The sequence below is a fragment of the Brassica napus genome, chromosome C5, assembly GCF_020379485.1.
Source record: "Brassica napus cultivar Da-Ae chromosome C5, Da-Ae, whole genome shotgun sequence".
NCBI lineage: Eukaryota > Viridiplantae > Streptophyta > Magnoliopsida > Brassicales > Brassicaceae > Brassica > Brassica napus.
The window spans coordinates 43337727-43354145 of record NC_063448.1 but is presented as its reverse complement, the minus strand read 5'-3'; the positions used below and the strand labels follow the sequence as shown (position 1 = coordinate 43354145).

Here is a 16419-nt window from a genome sequence, read left to right as displayed (position 1 = left end):
GAGCGGTCAGAAAGAAGTTTAGCTTTAGCAGGATAAGATTGGGAATGGTTAGGGTGAGTTTTAGGAGGGTTGGTCTTTTTGTTGCGATTTGATGGGGGAGGAGGGTTGGAAGGAGGAATAAGATTTTCAGAGGAGGATGGAGTAGTAACAGTGGGAAGGGTCTCAGAGGGTAGTGTGGGTGCAGGTAGGGTGAGGTCAACGGTTATTGGGGGGGGGGGGAAAGCCGAGAGGAGGTGGTGGGATTACGCGAGGGGGGGGGGTTTGTGATGATAGGGGAAGAATGTTTTGGAGGAAGAATAGTGAAAGAGGGTTCAGTAGTTTCAGCTACTGTAGCAGTTTCAGATTTAGAAGTAGTTTTAGTGAGATCTATAGAATCTTCTGTGGTGACATCAAAGCCATTAGGTCGATCTGTGGTAGTAGAGGTTAGTTCTTTGGGTGGCAAAGTAGTAGATGTGGAAACAATCTGAAAGTGAACAGTGGGGTGAATAGTGATTGAAGCAGAGGGTTTCGTGTGGGAGGAAGAGAAAAGAAGGAAATCACCAAAGGCAATGGCTAGGGGTTCAGGGGGCTTAGGAGGAGGTCCATCAGGAGTAGACGACGACGGATTCAGGACGGCAGCTAAACCAGACGAGGAGAGCCAGGGTTCTCACCAGAGGACATTTTTTTAGTTTGACTCAATTGATTAACAAGTTTCAACACTAGGTGCTTATTGTATTGATGATTTAAGAGAATTCTAGTTTTTGTTCAAATCTCCCTTTATTATATCTAGTATTTATAAAAGTTTTATCAAATCTATCCTTATTGAATTAATCATTTAGTCAAACCCTTTCAAATACCCCCTTATTGGAAAACAAGGATTTCACACATAATATTTATCAAAAGTTATTTGAAATTATTAGATAATTGGTTTTATAGACAAAATCCACTAGAAACAAATACCATCTAATGAGATGGTATTTCAAAATAAATAAATAAAACAGTTATTCTCCTCCTTCCTCACTCTCCAACGATGCCTGAAACAAAACAGAGACAAATATGAAACAAAACAGAGACAAATATCATAACTTTTTCTTAACAGGAGTAAAGTATGTGATCTTGTGAAAAAACCTCGTACCGATTATCCCGAAGAATTGATTCTTCTCTTGCGGAAACCGACAGACCAACGATAGCTTGTAGAAAAATCAATCTGAAACTGTATACATCGTCTTCTAACCTTGTCATTTGCCATGATTCTGCTATTTCCTGACCAAGAAAAGTTGTAATGTGAATGCCAAGTATTAGGGATAGTCCATTTCCTTTAACTAGATTACAGAGAGAGCAAAATAACCATAGAAGAGTAATAATACATAACTTTGGTTTCTTTCATGTACAATTTATTCTTCGCAGGATATGATTACACGTTAGAAGTCGTAAGTGAAACAATTGCTAAGAAATGTTATTTTTTAAAGATCTTAGCATATATATTTTTTATTTTAAAATTCTACAAATCCCTCATCAAAATTTCTGTTAAAATCTAAATAGATTCAGCTAAATCCCATCAAATATGAAATCCTTAATATTTTCTCAAACCCCTATTCCAATAAACCCCCACTAGAAATCCACTCAAATCTAATTTCAAATCAATTTTTTAAATAAATATATGCTATTGAATAACACTAGATTTTAAAATCTATTTTAAATTCATAACCAATAACTTTGGATTTGAATATGGATTTTGAAATAAAAAAACCAATAACACTGAACTTGTCTTGGATTTTAAAATCTATTAAGATATATAAACCAATAAATTTAAAAACCAGACTAACTGAATATCATACCAACTCGATAACCAAACTTTAAAAGAAAAAACTTGACCAAACTGAACCGAATTTGTAACCAAACATGTAACTTTAAACCAAAAATTTCTGGTCAAAATTCCAGCCCTAATCCCCCTACTATCAAGAATGATTTGTCATGGCATGACCCAAAAGATCCCAAACCAAAAATCTCAAAAGCAAATCCAAATATCAAAATCTAAAATCCATTCAAATCATAAGTCAAACCATAGCAAGCAACAACAACAATAAGCATCATCAAAGACAATACTAAACTGAAAACTGGAAACACATAACAAACAAAACAAAAGAAACACTACCACCCATAACAATAATAATACTCTCTCAAGTCTCTCTCGAACCCCAGATTCTCATATAGCTTAATCTGCCTCAGCATAAGCTGTTTCGAGATGAGCTTGCTCCGCTTCTCTAACTTCTTTCTCAGTCTTCCTTCCTTTCTTCGACTTGTAGTAAACACTCATGAACGTTCCAACAGCTCTATACTTCTTGCGGCAATGCTCGTACAAGTCACCATCAAACATCCTCCAGAAGCTCTTCTCGTCAAGCTCAGACACCGCGTACTGAGGCTGGAAACCGCCGTTCTCTATCAGCCATTTCTCCATCTTACGCACAGCTTCCGATCCATCAAACTCTTCACCTCTTAGGACAGGACCTGGTGCGTAGTACACTCCAACGTCAGTGTACATCTGAGCATCTTCTGTGTCTCCTTGTCTCCTCTCGTACTCAAAACCTGGCTCAGGGTAAATCTGTTGCTTGATTGGTGCCTTGTAGAGTTTGTGTGGGCATAGCCAAATCGGATACACCTGCAAAAAGGATACAACAAGTTTGAGTGACGAAACTAATATTAAATATTGTGGTTTTGGGCCTAAGAGGATTACGGGCTTTTATTTTACCTCCATTTCGCGGTGGACCCATTCGAGAGCATCACCAACCTTGTAAAGGGGAACAAGCATGTCCTGAATAACATGCATATCATGGTAATAGTTTCTGATAGCTTCACCTTGAGTGGCCTTAAGAAGAGAGACCTTTGGAGGCATCAACCAACCAAAGAGGAACCTAAACCAAAACTGATCACCAAAAGGAAGAATCAGCTTCCCTTCCCAGTACAAGCACCTCGTGTGCCTATGGTAGTACTCACGAGTAGGAATATACTCAACAAACTCCCCCTTCTTCAGCGCGGTCTGCGCGTGCTGGTAGAACCACGGCTTGAACCACCACCCCACGTTGTTGATCTTGTTCCCTTTCTTCTTGGCCTCTTCTTTAGACGCGTATGTTCCAACCATCATCACACCTTCCGTCGGATTGTAAACCATGCCTTCGACGAAGTCAGGGATCTTCGACGTGTCACCATCTTTAGGCGCGAATGAGTCCATGTAGCCTTGAGCTAAGGTTTGAAGATCTCCTTTAACCGGTATGTAAGTGAGTCTCATGTACTCCTTAACCGGTATAAGCTTGATCTCGGCTGCAACAAGGAGCCCGAGAGTTCCTTGAGACCAAGGGATCGCGTAGAAGAGATCAGAGTACTCGTTATCCTTAGTAGCACGGACAAGTTCACCACCAGCTAGAACAATCTCGTAAGCCACGACGGTATCTGCAAAGAGACCGTAGAGGTGAGAGCTTCCTTCAATACCGTAACCGTTAATGAGTCCACCAACGGTGAGATCATCAAGCTCAGCGACAACAGCGAGAGAGAGGTTCATGGGGACGGTAGCGCGAGAGATCTGTCCCATGTTGACGAGAGGCTCGACTCTAGCGATCATCTTCTCCTTGTTGATCTCTAGGATGTTGCGGAACTCTCCCAAGTCGACCTCGAAGTGTCGCGCTCTCTTGTAGTCGACGTTCCTCATCCCGACGGCGATCCAAGGCTTGCGCGCGGTGCAGACGAGTCCGTCCTTGGCCGCATCTCTCTCCTTGAGGCGTTTGATGACTTTGGCGACGTTCTGGTCGTGTTCCTTGCGGCGTTTCTCGTAGGATTTGGACTCTGACCACATGTCTCCGAGGTAGATGAGGAAGTAGAGTGTGGCTGAGATTGGGAGGACGACGAAGATGACGATGATCCATCTGAACTTGACGAAGTAGTCGACCCATGTCTTCTTTCTCTTGGGCCTTACGAGCGGTGCCTGAAGATCCGACATTTTTGAGATTCCCTCTCCTCACTGCATCGAAACAAAACAAATCCTTGTAAGCAAACAAAAGGATCTTCAAGAATTTTTCAGATCCATCACTGTACAACAAACCATAAGAATCAAAATATGAAAATACACATATATTATACATGCTTGTGTGTTTTGACTGATGAATCTGTTAAGGACTATAGTGTGGGCTCCATGGAAATAATGGACTACTGAACACAAAACAACTAGGCATGAAGCTATATGCTTGTGGAAAGGACAAGGAGAGAGAAAGTTCTGGGTTTGGTTCTAGTCCTTGGATCTACATATCTACTCTTCCTACAAAGTAATTAAAAGAATGTTGAGCAGATTCTGAAATTTTGCATGAAGTTTGAAGAGGGAGATGGTTAAGATATCAAAATCCACATGGTTCACTAGTGGTATTTAGTAAACTATCAACAAAAGTCCGAGGGATCTAAGGAAGGAAAAAGATGAAACCAGAGACTGAGAGATAAAAGTACCTGAAGAATCCAAGGGAGGAGATAGAGAGCGAGAGAGGATAATTGAAACTGTCCGGACAGTGAGAGAGGATTGTCTTTATAATTCAAAAAAGGTGATTATAGCCAGCCTGACTCACGTGTATTATCGAACAAAACAATTTGATTGCCCACTATTTTATGATTTTTTATTTAAAAGTTTTATATTTTACCAAAATATTATTAAATTAATATCAACCAATATTAAGAAATTATGCCAGAAATTATTATCTGAATTTATACTATGTTTTTATTGTTTTTAAATGTGTAAAAGGCAAAATATCCAACCATTTGAAAGTTTCTTACAAAAGGTAACTCAAAAACATTGATGAGAAAAAGATAGAAAGTGTATATCTTTTTAATAGTTTTTTTATTTTTCATTGGTATAAATTATAACGGATATAAGTCTACAAAGGCTGGAAGACATGTATCCAATCAAAAAATGTATATATGTCAAAATTTATATTTTCTAAATGCATTTTTAAGAGTTTATTGCATGAAATTTCCTTTCAATAATTTCTAGTGAAAAATTCCTACATGTTACATGCTTTTTTAATGTCCATGCCCTAAAGCATATGCTTGCTGATCACACAGCATTAATAATATCCATTTTTTTTTTCTCATCAGAATTCATATATAAAGCAAAGGTCTTGGTTGAGATGGAGCTGGAGCTGGATAGAAATTTTCCAAAACTTATTGCATTTGATGATAAATAATGTAGCATATTTCTTGTTGATGTTGAATACACTGGAATCCATGTGTGAGAGGTGAGGTAACCTTGGCCACAAAGAGAAGAAGGCCTCTTACCTTCTAAGCCGGCTAAAGATCCAATCTTGCAGCCACATACAACACATGTTAGTAGTGAAGTCCCCGTTGTGGATATTGACCGTATTCTACAACAAGGAGATCTTTTAATCCCCTCTTCACCAGCTTTTGTGTTCCAGAGTACAAATTCTTTAGAAGGTTCAACTGCAACCGATCTCATTCCTGCTTTGCAATCTAAAGCGGAGGCTACTCATGACGTTCCTTCAGGTCCTTCACATGCTTCAGAGGTATGCTCAGAAAACCCAATGATTATAACTTCATCCTCTTCTTCTCAGTCACTATATGAGAAGCCCGTTGATCCGCTTAACTCAGTTACCACTTTCACCACATTAATAGATTCACAATATATTCCCATTGATACACCGATTATGGAGTCTACTCCATCCAACATTATCAACAATGAGGTCCTAGAATCTATTGTTGTTGATCCCGTGACCACGACACCTAACCATTGTGCATTTGAGAGTCCTTCTCGTTTTACAGTGCTAGGTGATGGGGATGAAGTTGAGATTGAACCTCCAAGCTCGCTCAGCTTGACAAGAGGTGGGATGGAATCAAAATCTCCTATCAAGGACCAGAACATGGAATGGCAGACAGTACGAGGAAAACGTGGCCGTGGCTCCTATCATTAGCTATTGTCTTTACTACCATTGATGGCTTCTCTAATCTCTACTTTTGTTTTATTGGTTTGGGACTCAATACATCATGAAGCTTGTTTCATGCAAACTCTTCTCTTTTTTTTTATCACAATAAGAGTACAAAGAAAATCTTAGTACGAATCCGTGAAGGACGGGTTTCTAGTGTCTAGCCAATAAGGCACTGCATGTTAACATACGAGAAAAGACAGCTTCTTGTTCGAGTGTGCCTTGCAAGGAAGTCCGCTTGAGTGTTACTGGATCTGGGTTGATAAACCACTTTTCCGTCATGATAGGACGCTCAAAGAGCTTTAAACTCGGTAAGTTCAGCTGCAAAAGCTAGCCAGTCTTCTGGTGTTGTGATCATTTTGACTAATTCTTGGGAACCAGTAACAAAGTAATCGTAGAACCGCTGATGGCGAGATAAACATTTCAATGCCCATACTAAGCTCTTTAGCTCGGTATGTAGTGGCGAAATTAACTTATGGCAACCTTGCAGGCCTAGGAGATCTATTGCTCCATCTTGAAGTTGTAAAATCCATCCTACTCCACTCGTGAATCCATCATTCTTCCATGATCCATCTACACGGCAAGTAAATGTAGGTAGATCTTACGGGGTTCCTTGGTATGGGTATTGTGGCATTGTCGTCAGATTCGGTTTCTTCATTGGCTAGGAACCATGCATTACACTCTTTTAATGCTAAATCTGTTGTATCCACTGGTGAGAAATCTCGCCCATTATAGAATTTTTCATTTTGTGCTTTCCATATATACCAGTAATCCAAGGAAAGACTCTGGTTAACTCCTCTATATTTCTACCAATATTAGTCCTTACAAGCAGGTAGTTTATATTGGTGTAGAGATCCTCTGACGGAAATATCCTTGGTGTCGATGGAACCGTTGAGAGGGCCCAACATTGTATAGCTGGAGAGCATGTAAGAATCATATGATTAATTGTTTCCTCCGCATGACCACATCTTAGGCAGATAGGATCGTTCCCAATATGTCTCTTAAAAAATCTTTTGCTTACTGCTACCGCCTCCGATAGAAATAGTTTATATTTTAAATTGAAATCCCTTAATTCAAAAAAAAAAAATTCATATACGAAAATTATTGGTAGCATTATAAGTGTCTGCATCGTAACACGATGATTTAAAAAAAGAAGTATCGTGTAATTTGGTGGAAAGGCGATCAATAAACATTTCTATAGACAATAATCTCTTACTAATATCTGCTAAAAACTATTCAGCTGATTTAGCAAATAGAATAAAATGCACTTTAACTTTAACAATAAAATCATGAGCTTTTGAAAAATGGCTACACTTTAAAGTAATCAACTGCTCAAAAGTAATGGTTTTCTTTTATTTTTGTAACCAAAAACTAATTAATTATATGAAATATGAAAAGGTTTACAGGGGTGATTGCACGTTTGAGAACGATATCCAGCTCTGGCAAAATCTCGTAAACTATATCTAAAAATATGCCAACTATTACCACTCATGTGTTACAACTCCAAACCATATTTTTATGTAAATAAATATTGGAAACTTTTAATTTGACGTCGGCAAAATTTCATTCACGCTTCAAGCTTTTGTTTCCTAGATCGTATTTCATGTTGAATGCATATATAGACAAATTCAGAAACTGAAATTTTGCTTGGGTGGTTGTAACTTATTATAAAAGCACCAATCATTTTTAGCTGAAGTTTTATTTTTCAAAGATTTTACATGGAGTACAAGAAATTGGGAACACCAATGTTTACGTTACAGAAATCATTTTTTTTACAGCAGCAATTTTGTTTTTATGTAAGCATCCAATACAGGACATTACTATTTGGTCCAGTGCCACGCAAATAAACCCATGCGTTCACTTCTCCATCGACAAAGAAACATCATTTTCCAATTTAATTCTATATATTAATTTCAGATCAAACTTCCATTCATCAGAGAGAAGTGTGAAGAACAAATAGTCAAGTGACAGATTGTGATTTGTAAAAAGATTGGAGCGCGCATAATCACTAAACACTGTTTCAAAAGCTTTCTGTTCATCCTTTCAGTCTTATAGTTGTAACTAAAAATTTTAAATTACAATTTACTACATTAAAGAATTTAAGAATCAGTGAAGTAAGTAACTGAAGTTGAAAACGAATTAAAATGAGCGTAAAAGACAAAAGAGAACGGAGAAACCGAAGAAGAGAGTTTGGAAAAACAAACCTATAAACGAGGACTGTCCACCACATGTGCCTGACGTGATCTCAACTCCTTCACGTGACTTCTCTTCCTCATCTTTGGTAATATAATCATATCATCTCTAATCTCCATTTTTCTCACTTATTAATCCCTTTTTTATATCATGTGTTTCTGTCACTTAAGACTTAATTTAATGCACCCATGAACCCCTTGTTATTCTATATGTTTGATTGCATATATTCTTTTAACAAGTGTAGATCTAATTGTCCTCTTAACGTGCAATTAATTAACATGATATATATATATATATATATATATATTATTATTGTAAGTTGTGGTCCTCTGTTTAACTTCTTTTTCTTTTTGAGCAAAGTCTTCTGTTTAACATTATTACATAATTTATGATTCTAGCAATAACAATTAATGATCCTCCTAACATGATCTATCAAGACAAAGATAAGAGCCAAGAAACCATTCAAAAAGAGAAAGAAGATAAAAAGTACCTTGTTTATACTCTTGCTCCTCTAAGCACATCCATGGCAGAGTATTACAATTTTTGTACCTGACAAAACTACACTGGAAAGCATTATTACGACTTCCATGTGTAAACTTCGACCAACAAATTTACAGAAGAAACACTTTTTAAAAAGCCCTCAAGTTGGTGACTGCTAATAGCAGGCGTCACTGTATTACGTGTTAAGGAAAGCAGAATCGTTTACTTGTAGAAAGAATAAACTTTATTTGAATGGAGAATAAATTTTCCATGTACTATATAACAGACCACTGGTATACACGTTGATTCACTGTTCTAAGAGATTGTGTGAAACACTGAAATATATCCTAAAACTTTCTGCCGCCAATAAGTGCCCCTCTTTTAGTGACATGCATACAAATGGCATTAGAATGTAAACACAAAACTGAGACTTCGTTATAAGCCATCTCTAAGGTCGAGAGGAGAGAATTAACCAACCTGCCATTAAATAAAGAGGCTTTGGTCAGTCAATCAACAAGGGGGCACCAATGGTTGAAAACAGCAGAAACTGGAAGCTAGACTATATATCAGATGAAATACAAGACTCCACCAGACCATTGATCAAATCACACAATCTTTACAGAACACTAAGTTTCTATTATACATTGCATGCCAGGTTCTCAGCATCTTCCCACTTACAGACTTCGGTTCATTATTTTCAACTTTTTATCTAACTGACAACTCTTTTTCGAGTTTCAAGTATTAATATGAAAAGCCTAAACAGAAACTATACCAGCTTTTATTCAGTGAACGAATTGCAACTGATTCTCAACTATATGCAAAGATTTATCTATTCAAGTGAGTTCAACTGATATTGGCAACCATAGGCAGAACTTACAAAGTTTCCATTTCTAGGTTCAGAGACTTACTCCGGCAAAATAAATCGCTAGTGATCCATACAACACCATGTTACGGGTTGAAGAAACTTGAGCCGCCCATGTTAATAGCAACGAGCACCAATACAGAAGTGATTACACTGAACCACAACAATGCTAATCCTGAAAATAGAAAGCTTAATAGTTTTAGACCAAGCAACCATGGACGCAAATCATAATAAGACAGAGCCTCGATATACCTCCATCATCAACGGAGCTTCTATCAGAACTCGGAGTTTTCACTTCCAAATCTGATATGCCTCCATTGCCAGAATCGTCCGGTTGAGATTTTGAGTCCTCCGAAGCCTTTGAGGGTACTGGTGGCACGCTTGCTTCACCTTCATAAAGTTTGTTCCCAGCTTCTGATGAAACTATGCCTTGAAATTCCTCGCTCAAAATTAATGCAGACAGCACATTCATAAACGACTCTGGACCAAGATCATCAGAAGGAATCTTGTCACGCACGAATGAGCTAGGTTCTTCGGAATCAGACATGTCATCATCGGAAGCATCTGCATTAATGGCTTTTGCATTGCGTTTATCATCTTCTTCATCCTCCACGTATGCTTTGTATGTAAGCCGCAGTAGTATTTCTCCAGCAGATCCCTTTCCAAATAAACTCCAACCGCCTTGCAGAACAACAATTCTGTCTGTAGGAACCGTATCTGGTAGTGATCCGAGGTCAACCTAGACGTATAATAAGGTTAGTAATAAGGTCATGCAGACAGCAAATAAGGATAGAATAAGCTTATGCAAACAGCAAAAGTAATTAATTCTGAGATTCTCGGATAAGGCACGCAGCCAATGGGTTGATATTGACAAGTATCAGACCAGATGCTGAGTACTCAAACTGCAGCATCAACATATAAAAACCCTTTAATTGATATATTGTGCAGAGAATAAGGGGATGTAAGTGGGTTCTTTATGTTGTTATTAAAGAGTGTAAAGAATTACAGAGAAGCCCACATTTAGCAAACATAAGAAAGCATGACATAGAAGTAAAAGATCATCATCTTGAGAAATCATTTCAGACAACATATCAAGCAGTTCTTATGCATATTACAAACAAAATAAAAGGAAAGATGATTTACCTCTCCGGTGCCAATAGCCATATCGGCGAATCCAAGACAGTCATTGACTTCAATTTGTAACACTTGTTCTCTAGGATTTGAAACAAGGAATTGGAAGTCCTGACAAATATTTATGATACAGAAATATGCTAAACAGTTTTAGCGATTTGACAAAAACTACCGACCACCAGAATATGAATAAGCCATTGAGATATATAAGCACTTTACCTGATTCCAGATTGGCTGACCAGGAGCCCCAATCACAGTAGTTTGACTATTCTTCTTACTGCGGATAACTTGATCACCCATTCGTAAAATAACATATGGATCCGTTCTACCTATTACAAAATATAAAAAATGTTCTGAATGGAGGAACAAGTAAAGTGATGAAGAATATTTGATGAATGCATAAATAGAGCTGATTTTTGTTGCTCCACGTATTCGAATGAACCTGGGGGTATATATATACATATATCGTATTCGAATGAACCTGGGGGTATATATATACATATATCGAAACTAAAATAACAGACTGCCAGAACGTAATCAAAGGAAGAAGGAAAATATGGGGGAATACAACTTACCAGAGAACATGTATGGGAGTTTCTGAGCATTTACAAGAGTAACAGACAGTTCCCCAACAAAATCCTTGTTCCCTTCCTGCATGTCTCCAGGTTTTATGTCTTCTGAAACAGGTCCAACAGCTTTTCCTTTCTGGAAATCCAAGACAATTTTCTTTGGCCGGACAAATAAGCGAGGCAAATCTTCTGTCAGCAGTTTGGTCAAGAACCTGAAAGAGGTAAAGTGGGAAAAGGAGGGAAGAAACTGATATATCAAAACCTTGAGGAGAGTGAACAATCAACAGAGAGAAAAAGAAAGCTAAAATGAATAGCAGTATCAGATCAAACTATTCACAACTACAACTTAAAGTATATGCTCCTAAAATTCACAAGAACAAAAAACAGTTGGCTAAAGGAGGTTACGAAACCCCTTTCAACAGCTATTTACCTCATCTAAACAGGAAACAGCTTTCAAGTACTAATCACTTATACTAATGCAGCATTGAACCCAGTGGTTGAAAAAGTTATGTGCAGCAAATAAGATGCATGAAGACAAGCATAGTAGGACTTACATGGATAGAACAGGAATTCCTGATGTTATCATCCGAAGCATTCATGCAAAAAGAAGAAAAAATTTAAGAGCAACTACTCATGTTCATATTTTCAAAATTAAAGGAAATGCGCTTTGCACATTATTCAGCAATAATTGATAGCATAACATTTCCACATTTTATAAGATCAACAACTCAACGTATCACTAAACAAAAGATTGCGTATCTACTCTTAAAGAAGATACAAAAAAAATATGTGAATGGGATTGCGAGAAAGTATCAGATGATCATGATTAACGCATACCCATTAGATTAAACAATCGGAATGGAGCCAGCTCAAATTTGATCTTTGGAAGTGATACAAATGCCCATGATGCGGCTCCAACCCAAGGCGCTGACGGTATCAATCTTAACTTAACCCAAAGCTCACCGTCGATGTCAAAATCTCGTATACCAACTGGCACGACTACTGGGATGATACCAAATTTTAAAGTGAGCATTAACAACATCCGAGCACCACCAGTATACCTAAGACCAATCTGGTACCTATAAAAAGAAGAAAAATGACAGCATAAGGAAACCTTGAACTGAGCCGTGAGCAAACCGTTTACGTATCCAAACCCCAAAATGACAGAAAGTTCATTAACCATAAGTGAATTGAAGCTTCGGTGACTAACAAAAAACAACTGAAACCAACAATGCCACCATTTGATCCACTTGCACAATACATTGAGTACCTTAAAGCAAGTAAGAGTAAGCAATAGCACCAAAGGTATGAAGAACTTACTGCAAGTCATTGACGCGTCTTGACGTCCTCCTCTCAACATTTCTAACAGACAAAGGCTCGTCCCCAAGCGAAAACTGCTTAATCTCAACTCTCTTCACATAATCAGGCTTCTTCAAGTCATCAATCACAGGCTGCAACAATCCCACGAGCCAATTCTCAATCCCACCTCTATAAACTTTCCAGAGCTTCACCAACACCATGTTCACCCACTCCACCGACTCTTTCCTCTGCAAATCCTTCTCGAAGGACGGTGAGGGAAGCTGCGCCCATGGCCCGGCTCTTTGTTGTCTGTCTTGCCTCCGCCTCTTTCTCCACGCCCAGAGCTTGTCGCAAACAACACCAACGAAGAAGAAGAAAACGAACAGACCAATCGCGTTGCGGTTAATCGGCGGGGAGGGGATAGGGTGGATAACGCCTAGCTGAGTCCTGAGCTTATCCACAATCGGATCTTCTCTATAGTTAGTGAAACTGTTTCGGTCGCTTTGAATCGAAGACTCCTGCGATGATGGTGATTCTTGCTCGTCTTCGAATTCATTCGAGAATCGAGCAAGCACGAGACTCCTTGCGACCTTTCTCGCTGAATCCCCGCCGGAAACAAACCTCGAGCTCGCATTCGTGACCTGAACTCTGGTCTTCCGGCGGAGAATCCGCCTCCTCGCGAATCTATCGCGGAAGAGAATCAGGCCGTGCTCGTTGGAGCAAGGACACAACAGACGACGCGAGACGCTAGCGTGAGATAAGAAATCGAAGCTAGAAGAGGGAGAAGACTGTGGAATCATTTATCAATCGTCTTTTTTTTTCACCGGAAGCTCCACGCAGGAGAGTCTAATTGACGCATCTCCAGAATAGCGAAGGTCTCTCTCACGGCAATATGAACAGTGAGTGGTGTACGGCAGTGACGACCGTTTCTCCCTTAGGGTTTTTTCGGTGAATAAATTCAAAATCGAGAAGGTTTGCAAGGAGATAGCGACGATGAGAAGATGAGAGAATGCTGAGAGATGGAGAGGGGAGGGAGGGATAGAATTGGCAAGTGATGGGTTTGTTTGGTTTGTAGTTTATGCGAACCAGAAGAATATGAAAGCTGGAAAATACCAGTCACGGCCATCTTTTTATGCGCGTTAAAAACTATTTGTAGGAGCTCGCGTTAGTCCACTAGTTTTACTAAACAAATATTAATACTTTTCTAATAAAAAATTAATTTTATAAAATATGTTTTTTTATCAATTATGCAAATTAATAAAATATCATTTACTATGGTATAAATAAAACTATTAGATATAATTTTTGATAGCAAAATTCTGGTGTGATGCAATCTAATAAATAAATGTATCGATTGCATTGTTAATTAATGTAATAATCTTCAGAATTTATAAGAAAAAAAAAATCAATGGAATATTATTTATAAATTTTGTAGTTTTTTTTTCTTTTGATAAAAGACTAGTAAGATTGTTTCATATGTTTAGGCAGCTTATATATATATATATATTTTTTTTTTTGATAAATATAAATGCAGCTTATATATTTGATACCATATATTTTGTTGATGTCACGAAAAAACATAATACGTTGGAAAATCATATGGGTTATACTGTCTTTGATATCTTGAGAGGTCGGCGACCTAAAAGAAAAAGAGAAAAATGGTACTAGTTTACCCGTAATCTTTGGCTTCTTGGACTCTTCCACACGTTAGTCGGCGCTCTCCTACCTTTTCCTGTCCACACAAAAAAAAAAAAATTAAGAAAATGGCTTGAGAAGCATGTTAGTTAATGGCCCAGCTTCGACCATAGATTAGCGAGTGGTAGTGAATAGTACATGTTAGATAGATAGATCTCATTGGGTGTTAAAAAAAAAATCTCATCCTCTGTATATTAATCTAAGATCTTTAAAAAAATTATAACTTGAATTTTGTAAAAATTAAAAAAAATCTCATCCTATATGATACTTATGTATGCCTTCTAAATCATATTTCAAAAAATTCTAAAGCACCTTATATAAACTATAGTCTAAAATTTATACTCTCTAGCCAAATAATATTTTGCAGGCTATAGTTGGTCGCATATATCAAATATTGATTGCTTCGCAGGCTTTCCTTAACTAAAACCTACGAAATTACTTAATGTGACTAAAATATATATATATAGCAATTAATGATCTTAAACAATAAAGATTTGATAACAATTTGTATACTTTTTATCATTTTTGTTTATTTATTTATTATTAAAATAAATTGCATTAATCATATAATAAAAATCTAGATTTTTTTTGTATATATAGTATTTTGAATTTTTCAAAACGAGTATAAATTACTAAAACTGTTAAAAGTTTCACATAAACTTTTATGATCAAAGTTTAATTTTTTCTTCTATATTAAGATACAGTGATTATAAGACCATATGAAAAAATAATTTATTTTAGTATATATATATATATATATATATTAACATATCGTTTAAATTAAACTATATATATATATATATATATATATATATATATATTTCACATCGTTTAAATTAAACTATACATCGTATGAAAATGTATACTTATATTTTGATATTTGCATTGAACATATATTGAAAAACTAATATTTTAATTTTGAAATTTTCATTGTTTTTTAAATGATTATAAATTATTGAAATTATCCCACATTAAAAAAAATCGTTGGTGTAGACTTTTGTTATACATATATGCAAATAATCATAAAATCATATGAGTAGAAACTTCGTTTAATAAATATCCATATTAAAAGTGTACTATATATATGTTAATATCATTTAAATTTAATTATATATCATATATAATAGATAAGATTGATTGTTTTGATTTATTTACCCTAAAATGATTGCGAATAAACAAGAGTGATAGTTTGATTTATCTGCACACGCCAATTTATTACATAAAAGTAACTGATTTCTTAGTTATTTAATATATATACTTATTATTTTATTATTTCATAATATGCAGAAAACATAAAATAAATAATAAATATAAAATATTTATTCTGCAAAAGGTGCAAATCTTAACCTAAGTATCTCTTTAAATATTTTAAATCATAAGTATTTTCTAAATCTCAGGTCAAAAGAAACAAACGAAATGAGAATAAATTTCAAAATCAATATTTATATCGAACAATAACAAAATGAAAAAGAGAAAAATATTGAAGATATATAGGATTGACACGTGAACGTAAACTTCTCATAACCATAATTAATTTTTAAATTACTAAATCATGATATAATACCGAGCTGACATGACTTCATTGTAATCAAATAGACCCGAAATTTTTCGACCTAAACGTTAGGTTCTTATGCGTTAAGTAATTTTTTGACCTAATTTTGTTTTTTTAAATGAAATCATCTCACCAGTGAATAAATTATGTAATTAACAAAAAGTTAAAAAAATTGTTTAAAGACAAAAATATTAATTCAATCAAGAATATAAATTTATTTTTCCATATAATATTTTTTAAATAATTTTTATATAAATTTGTTGTGCGCAAGGCGCAACAATTGTACCGGTTGTTTTAAACTTTGCTACCTTCGTCTGACTCTCTATCAAGAACAACACGTAGAAAGTAGCATATGTCTCCCTTTTGACTCGAATTGTAATCACTACCATCACTATATTTATGGGTCAACTTACAATCTGCTTTATAATGTGAATATGCTTTCTATACCGTATTGTTGAATTTAAAACACTAACCACGTGCGTCTAATAGACAGTAAGACAAACGACTTAGGGGTGGCTAAATCACAGATTAAAACATCGGGCTATTTCGACATTTGATCATAAAACGAAGGTCTTTTCCTTAAATAATTAAAATACATCGTTTCCTTCTTCGACGAAACGTAATCTCAACCGTCCATCGGTTCCCATCTCCACACCATCTATCTTTACCGTCGGTTGAACTTTGCCT

General features: G+C 36.3%; 2 protein-coding genes across 3 annotated transcripts; both read right to left on the bottom strand.

The window, feature by feature from the left end:
- Positions 1-2004: 2004 nt before the first annotated feature.
- On the bottom strand, positions 2005-4612 carry LOC106425138 (delta(24)-sterol reductase). Of its 2 annotated transcripts, none has more exons than XM_013865851.3 (3): positions 4468-4612; positions 2729-3991; positions 2005-2638 (listed from the first exon to the last, which is right to left on the bottom strand). In XM_013865851.3, the coding sequence occupies exons 2-3, from the start codon at positions 3968-3970 to the stop codon at positions 2195-2197; spliced, it is 1686 nt and encodes a 561-aa protein (XP_013721305.1). In that variant the 5' UTR covers positions 3971-3991; positions 4468-4612; the 3' UTR covers positions 2005-2194. The 2 variants fall into 2 exon arrangements, with proteins under 2 accessions (XP_013721305.1, XP_013721306.1); XM_013865852.3 differs by lacking the exon at positions 4468-4612 and adding an exon at positions 4111-4399.
- Positions 4613-8850: 4238 nt separating this feature from the next.
- Positions 8851-13604, bottom strand: LOC106425142 (tricalbin-3). Its single transcript, XM_013865859.3, has 9 exons — positions 12507-13604; positions 12024-12265; positions 11741-11759; positions 11193-11398; positions 10837-10946; positions 10630-10728; positions 9739-10225; positions 9533-9661; positions 8851-9101 (listed from the first exon to the last, which is right to left on the bottom strand). The coding sequence occupies exons 1-8, from the start codon at positions 13283-13285 to the stop codon at positions 9573-9575; spliced, it is 2031 nt and encodes a 676-aa protein (XP_013721313.1). The 5' UTR covers positions 13286-13604; the 3' UTR covers positions 8851-9101; positions 9533-9572.
- Positions 13605-16419: the final 2815 nt, after the last annotated feature.